Source organism: Lepidothrix coronata, unplaced genomic scaffold (assembly GCF_001604755.1).
Source record: "Lepidothrix coronata isolate B3197 unplaced genomic scaffold, Lepidothrix_coronata-1.0 Scaffold244, whole genome shotgun sequence".
In the NCBI taxonomy this organism is placed as follows: domain Eukaryota; kingdom Metazoa; phylum Chordata; class Aves; order Passeriformes; family Pipridae; genus Lepidothrix; species Lepidothrix coronata.
In genome coordinates, this window is record NW_016690424.1 from 671,780 (window position 1) to 679,681 (window position 7,902).

At 44.5% G+C, this 7,902-nt stretch overlaps 1 protein-coding gene across 9 annotated transcripts in view; it reads left to right on the forward strand.

The window, feature by feature from the left end:
- Window positions 1-7,902, forward strand: part of IQSEC1 (IQ motif and Sec7 domain 1) — a 337,734-nt gene that overhangs the window by 69,389 nt on the left and 260,443 nt on the right. For all 9 annotated transcript variants that reach the window (XM_017834883.1, XM_017834892.1, XM_017834884.1 and 6 more), the window contains exon 3: window positions 5,184-5,213. In XM_017834883.1, coding sequence (XP_017690372.1) covers window positions 5,184-5,213 — 30 coding nt within the window. The remainder of the gene's footprint in view (window positions 1-5,183; window positions 5,214-7,902) is intronic.

The following is a 7,902-nucleotide window of genomic DNA, read 5'->3' on the forward strand; positions in this document are numbered from 1 at the left end:
AGGTTGGATCTCAGCCAAAGGTTCTTCCCCCAGAGGCTGGTTGGGCACTGCCCAGGCTCCCCAGGGCAGTGGGCACAGCCCCAAGGCTGCCAGAGCTCCAGGAGGGTTTGGCTGATCCTCTGGGGCACAGGGGGTGACTCTTAGGGATGGATCTGTGCAGGGCCAGGGGTTGGACTGGATGATCCTTGTGGGTCCCTTCCAGCTCAGCATATTCTGGGATTCTGTGTCCCTGCATCCCTGCCCATGGCAGGGAATGGAATGAGATGGGCTTTAAGGCCCCTTCCAACCCAAACCATTGTGGGATCTTTGATCTCTGTACACTGCTGGCAGTGCTGTGATGCTGGTCCAGACCCACTGAGCAGGAGGACAAGGCAGGGCAGTGCTTGTCTCTGAGCTGGGCAGATTTTAGCTCTCCAGTCTGAGGATCTGTGCAGCACATGAGGCTGCTCTTCCCAGACCCCCTGGAGAGGGTGTTTCTTTCCCTGGCAGAGCGTTGCACATCTGTTGTGATCCACAGGGGCACAGAATATCATTCAGACACAGCAGCCTCAAATAGAAATCCTGGAAAGCTCTAATAGCCTTTAGCTGGGGCTGGAGGTTTCCTGGCAACATCTCCCTTGTTTTGAATTGCTGCTCAGAACATTCACCTGCAGAAACCTCACACCGAACACACTGTTGCCTCCTCCTGATGAAGGAGGATCATTTGTGTAGCCATCAGTGAATTCTCCCTGAAGCTCTTCTCCTTGAAGGGAATCTGTTCCTCTGCATTACAAATGCTGAAGGACTCAACACACTACAAAAGAACAACCTGTACCAGGTGTGGGTTTGTTTCTTGAGGCCCTTTCTGTGCTCAAAGCAAGGCTTAATCAAAAGCATCGATCCTTATATTGCTGTGTAAAGACTTGGTCCAGTCTTTTCCTTTTGTTAAAATTGGAATTAGAAGCTCTTTAATATATGGTTACTGTACACTCTACATGTAGGAGGTCTCCTAAAATAACATTAGTTCCTGGGCCTTGTAAGAACATTGTATTTCAGATGGAGTCTGATTATTTAGTGTGGATGTTTGACATGCTGTTATAAACCTTGGCTTTTCCCCAGTTCCTTTTACTCTGATGGAAGTGACAGCTCTAGGGAGATCTGACTGGAATTGCTACCACAGAGGTGGCTGTAGGTCTGGGAAAAATATTGAAGTCCTGTCCACTTGTGGGGTTTTACAAGGAGATTTCAGTGCTGATTTTCTACCCTGCCATGTAAAGCCACACTTTGCACCCTTGAACATGAATCTTAGACAAATAGAGTTTTAAAACTGTTGTTTATACTTTCTGTGTAATCTGTTTTTATAGGACATGGCCATAACTCTGCTCATTGCCCAAATAAAGTATCTGCTGAGCTTGAAATAGTTGCAGGGGTAGTTGTGTATATCAGTCTATATAATAAGACTTAATGGTTCTGAACAGTATTTTATTTGGAAAATAATCACTTTTATGAGCAAGAGGGAAGCTGGTCCTGAAGCTGCTTTGGGAAGCAGCCTTAGATTGAGCTGTTCCACTTCTAAGTACAGCTCAAAGTGTGAACAACAAATCAGATGCCAGAAGACTTTCAGCATGTTTATTATGACTCGAAGAGGAGGAATAATGACAAGAATTGAACATTTCCTGCTGGGCTGAGCCAGAGATTTGCAAAAATCCTTTGAATGAGGAACAGCCATTGACTGAGCTCTGCTGCTCCTGCCCCTGCTGTCACCTCAGTGACCAAGAGACCTGCTGACTGGGAAAGGGAACCTCTCACATTCCCAATTTGAGTGGCTTTTCTGTCTCGTGCATTTCTCAAAGTCTTCTTCAAAACTGTGTTATTCCTGTAAATGCTTTCAATTTTTAGGAGCTGAAAACCTCCCACCAAGAATAGTTTGTTGAAAAATTGCCAACCAACTCCTTGGCTCATGGTTTTCCTGCCCAGGGTATTTATAGGAGGATAGTGGTGACTGTCACTCGGGTATGCAAAGAAAAAGAGACGTTTTGGTAACGTGAATGGAGAGGTTTTCTGAACTCCCCAGCTTTTGGATGTGGGCTGACAGAGGGTGGTGGCAGTACAAACCTAAATAAAAGTCCTTCAGGATTTTACCAGTCCCTTTGGTTTGCAGCCTCCTGTAAATCTTAAGTACTGGAATTTTTATTGTTCTGTATATTTGGGTTTTTGCCCAAGGTTTGTTATTATGGTACCTGTTCCTCCTGGCCTCTGCTTGCAGTGAAATTACAGTAATTACTGGTAGAAGCAAAGTAATTTCTTCTTCTCTTGACTGTAACAATCTCAAAGAGGATATGCTTTGCTGTATTTCCTACTGAGAATGAAATTCCTGGGCTTGGGAAGAAGACAAACTTGTACTTCAGTGGGAATGTGGGTTAAAATTCAGTTTTCGAAATGAAATCTTGGGAACCAGCCAGGGCTGAGAGGAGAAATCCTGGAGAGTGTTCTGTTTAAAGTACTGTAGCACAGAAGATATTCTGTATATTGTAGGCCTTTTTTCCTTAAAAGTCTACCTTAAAATAAATAATGCAAGATGCTGCCAGAAGTCTTTTCACCTTTCTCCTTGTCTCAGCACTGACAGTCTAATATCTTTTGTCTGGGTGAAAAGGAAAAAAACCAAATCCAGAGCCCAGCACATGCTTAGAGCATAAATATTGATCCCAAATCCTGGCTTTTAAAGAATGCTTAAAGGAAATCGAATGCTTTATTTCAAACTGCAGGTAGTGGGTTCTTTGAGCAAAGTGTTCATTCAGGCCTGCTCATCAGTCACTCATTCCCTGAGCAGAATTGACCAGCTCTGAATAACTCTGCAGAATTGACTGGAGTAAATCCTAGCCTGTAAAATGCAAATTTGGCAGTAGCAAAATTTCACAGCTTTCCTGACCTTTGGGATTCCTCAAAATGAAGAAGGGCTGGTGGCCCTGCTTGGTTTTGGCTGTGCTGGGTTGGAAGGGGTCAGCTGGGGACAGTGGTTGGTTCCAGTCTTGGTGCTGGGACATAACTCAGCTCAGAGCACCCTGATGAGCCCCAGCCTTTACTTGGGACTCCTCTCACCATATTTAAAATACTTATTAAGTTCTAATGATGATGGAAAGGTGGTCTGGGATCTCTGATCGCTTCCAGTGACACTGGGATGCTTTGAGCACTTGGAGACATTTTCCCTGTTGGGATGGTTTTGTTCTTCCAATCAAGAGGAAAGGCAGAAAATGAAGGCATTAACAGTGCAGTTGTCTGGGCTGTATTTGAAAACTTGAAAGTACAAGCAATTACAGGAACATCTTTCTCAGCCATGTTCTGCCAGAGGTAATTTGCTGAAAGCAGAGTGTGGGAAGGTGTCAGTTAAACACTGGATTCATTAATTTTTTCAGGACTCCTGGGGATGCAGAGGTGAGCTCAACTCTCTGCCAGCCCTTGGGTTCACAGAACTTTCATGTAGGAAAAGCTGCTGTGAAGTTCCTGTGTGTCTGTGAGAGCACCTGTGTGTGTATCTAAAAACCTGACAGCTTCAAGTGACCAGGCAGGCTTTAGAAAGGGAGAAGGGAAGCACAAGACACTCAGGAATTATCTCTGGGTCAGCTTTGAGAGAGATGGGGGTGTTCAGCCTGGAGCAGAGAAGGCTCTGGAGACACCTTGGAGCCCTTTCCAATGCCTGAAGGGGTTTTCTGTGAAAGAGGGAGAAAGACTTTTTACAGGGGCAGACAGTGATAGGACAAAGGGAAATGGTTTTAAACTAAAAGAGAAGAGATTTAGATTGGATATTAGGAGGAAATCCTTCCCTGGGAGGGTGGGGATGCCCTGGCACAGGTTGCCCAGAGAAGCTGTGGCTGCCCCATCCCTGGAAGTGTCCAAGGCCAGGTTAGACAGGGTTTGGAGCAACCTGGGCTAGTGGGAGGTGTCCCTGCCCATGGCAGGGGGTGGAATGGGATGAGCTTTAAGGTCCCTTCCAACCCAAACCCTTCTGGGATTCTGTGACCTCATGAAGCTGTGACCTGACACCAGAATTTAGCCCTGGGCCAGTCCCTCCCCTCTGCCCTCGTGCCCCCGGGCTGTGTTGGAAGGTGGGTGGGATGATGGGTGTCAGGGTGTTTGAGTCATTCTGGCAGGGACTTTCCTAAAGAAATTTCCTAAAGAAACACCCTTGTCCTTAAATTTGAGGATGCTGCTTTGGTGCTGGCTTGTTGTCACTGATCTGCTGGAGTTTGCAAGTTTATATTGGTCACCTTTTTATTTTGGATGATGCCACGGAAATGGTGTTTTGAGGCCTTGTTTTGGAATCTCCTGCTCTGCTTTGAGTGTTTGATTCCTGGTTTGGCAGAGCCTGCTGATCTGTCAAAGGTTTCTGTACCACTGAGGCTGGATGGCTTGGGAGTGAGAAAAGAAAGGAATTGGGCAAATGTTTGCATGTTTTCTTCTGGATTTTGTGTTTTTTTGATGAAATGGTGGAGTATTATGTTCCCCTTTCTCTTTGGAGATGGGATTCTTGGCAGTGTCAATGACCCTGAATTAAATTTCCTCGCTTTAAAAATATTGGGGAAAAAGGAGAAACTTTGTTTCAGGTTGGATTGCTGAAATTATCTCACCTTAAAAAAACATGCCCTTTAGGAGTTTCTGGAACTTAGTATGTCTTTATTTCCTCATCTATGAAATTCAGATGAGGTTTTAAATATTTTAAATTACCTTTATTTGCAAATCTTAGCCCTTTCTGGGTAGTGCCTGATAAGCCTTGGGGATTAGATTTTTAAACCTATTTGCCTGTGACCTTTTCAGCTAAAGAGTGAAAAAAGATGAAGAACAAACAAAGGTGCAAACTAATCTGCTTCTAGAAGAGTGTCAGAGGCCTGTGCTTTTCACTGGCAAGTCTGAAACACAAATCTTTGGTATTGCAGAAGGTCTTTACTGAGGGTTCAGAGGGTGTCACGTGTTTTAATACTGCAGTTATTGACTTCAATGTTAACTGGTGTTTAGCTTCTAATAGATTTATTCCAAACCTAAGTAGGCTGGTTTCTTTTCTAAATGTCTTATTAGCAGAAAAAATACAACAAGCCTTAGAGAAACTCACTGGAACACAAAGAGAGGGAATGCTGAAGAAGGTATGTGATTTTTTGAATTCTAAATGCTGGAAATAACTATGTCCTAAGTATTTATGTATTACTTTACAGGTCTGAAGGTGACAGCTCAAGAAGCATCAGGTATGTGTACCTCATGTTCTTTCTGTCTTGATGTCTTTGGTCTAAGAAAATACTTTATTTAAAAGCATTAAATAGAAATAGGGTTTTTTAGAATGTGGGGTTTGTTGGTTCTGCTTAGCATGCAATTTCATTTTGAATAAAGGACCTTGATAAGCTACTGAATAATTCTATTCAAGTGTGGCTTAAGACTGATGTATTATTTTTGATCATTGCAAAAAGTGATTTATAGTTACTTTCTGGTGTTTTCAGTCAAAATGTGAGCTTGACAGTCATTTGTATTGGCAAAGCTGCCTGCCAGATTTCGGGGCAGCATCTGTGTTGGGGAGAAGTCCATGTGCTTGTTCTGGCTTTCTTAGTAGTCTCCTCTTCTTTGCCTGACAGCAAGAACCTTCATTGACTCATTATTACAATCCTCATTATACACTTGGAAGATTCGGGGAATGTGGAGCATTTAATGGAATTATCAGATACTTTACTTCTCACTTACTCATTTACTATTTTATACTTGTTACCTCCAGGGTATCTTTTATTCCTACCTCTCTGCAGATGTGGCTGAGTCAAACTTGCAGAGCTTGTAAAAGTGCTCTCAACAGGACTGAAATGTTCAAATTCCATACTTGAATCCAAAGTGTTCCATATTCATTAGACCATTGCCATAAAGCAGATGCCTTGATTCTCGAGGGGTGGAACTATTGATCACTGATAATAAGGCTCATAATATTGGCTGTGGGTTCACCATAAAAGCCCTGCAGCTTGTTTTGGGGCCTGTCAGGACTTTGCATCTAAAGACATTGCATTTTATTTCTTGTAAAATCCTAAAAGAAAGGCAGGGTCTTCCCTTGCAGAGTTAAAAATCCAGGTCTTAGCCACAGGTGTGCAGCCCATGCACAGGAACAGGTGAGTTGCAGAATAGTTGGTGTGATATCAGAAAACCAGAAGTCAGCAGGAAGTGGTTAAAGATCCTCTGAAATGCTTTTTTCTTACAACAAAGTCAGAGATGGGTGGGTGTGGACCTGAGCTGTGCAGGGCAAGTTGGGAGTGTGTTTAATACACAGCAACTGAACTGGAGAGAATCACAAGCTGTAGGAAGATGCCTGTGCTTTATTCCTTGGCTTTTTAACTCCCAGCAGAGTTGCCAGTGTGCTGGCAGGCTGTGGAAGGACTAATGCAAACTGAAAATAAATCCACTGGCACATGGGTTTGCACGAGTGTGGTTGATTGAGGTCATGTTTCAACCTGTAGTGGTCATTGTTGTTTCGACCTGCTGAGCCTCCTGTGGGATTTGGCTGCTCAGGTGGGGCTGGGAGGGTGTGTGGCATCACTGCTGTGGGTACACTCTGGTAAGAGTTGAGTTCATCTGTTAGAGACCATGTTCTGAGGTGTTTAAGTTGTGTACAGGCACAGCTGAGGGCCACTCACTTCAGCTCTGGTTTGGGTGCTACCTAAAAACTAACCACAAATAGAACTCCAGCCCTTGTTCCCTCCCCATCTTAACAAACTGGGATATTTCAGTGTGTGTGTTGTTTGATTGACAGGCCGAAGGACTGATGGGATAATGTTGGTGTGACTTGCCAGGTCAATTGTACCCCTTGGAGGAAAGGTCTGCTCAGACTTGGTGCCTCCACAGAATCTGGCAGGATCCATGGGGCACATTCCTGCTGTGTCCAGGCCTCGGGCTTGTGGTGGTGGGAATCACCACCACGTGTTCCTACAGAGACCTGCAGGCACCAGAGCCTTGGGGTGCTGATCTCATCTTCTGCTTTCAGGCTGTTCGGTGAATTAATTCTGTTATTCAGCGTCAACTGACTCCAAGACAGTTCCAGACTCCTGAGAGCCTAAAATTAGGCTCTCATGAAAAACAGGCTAATGCGGGAGCAGGCAATGCAAGCACAAGGCACAGCCATAGTCCTGAAATGCTTTTTCAGTGTAACTCTTTCACTCTCCCTCTTAAACTGCGTTTTCTCAGAGGTGAAGTGTCACTGAGGGTGTGTTTTTATGTTTCTGCTGCACATCATCCTGGTCAGCTCCTGCCTTGTCTTGGGCAAAAGCTCCCTCAGCTCCTTATCAGTGTCTAGGCAGCGTCTTTACATTGTGGTTAATTCACTTCATACTGTTTTCCTTTATTTCTGGCAAATGAAGATGAAATGTAATTATCTCAAATGAAACGAGCAGCTCAGTCTGGGGAACGGTGCTTAAACTGAGAAGAGAAGAAGTCATCGTTCCTGCTCACAGAGATATCAGCAAAGCACCAGCAAATCCATGTACTGACCCGCCAAGTGGTTCCATTCAGTTCATGAACTCAAGTGTAGGAAGGAGCTGCAGCAGGTGAGAGGCCAGGAGTAGAATGTTCTGTCTCAGCATTAACTGGACACCACATGGAGTGAAATTACAACTTATGTGTGTGGTCAGTAAGCAAAAGCATTGGTTGGGATTGAGCAACTCAGACATTAACACTGAAGGTAAAGGGTCACTCCAAATAAACTGGGATGTAACCATTTGTTTTTGCCCTCCTCTGTGCCAGAAGGTTGGTTGGAGATCAGATGGGTTGGAGATAGATGGGTTGGAGGTCAGATGGGTTGGAGGTCAGATGGGTTGGAGGTCAGATGGGTTGGAGATAGATGGGTTGGAGGTCAGGTGGGTTGGAGGTCAGATGGGTTGGAGGTCAGGTGGGTTGGAGGTCAGATGGGTT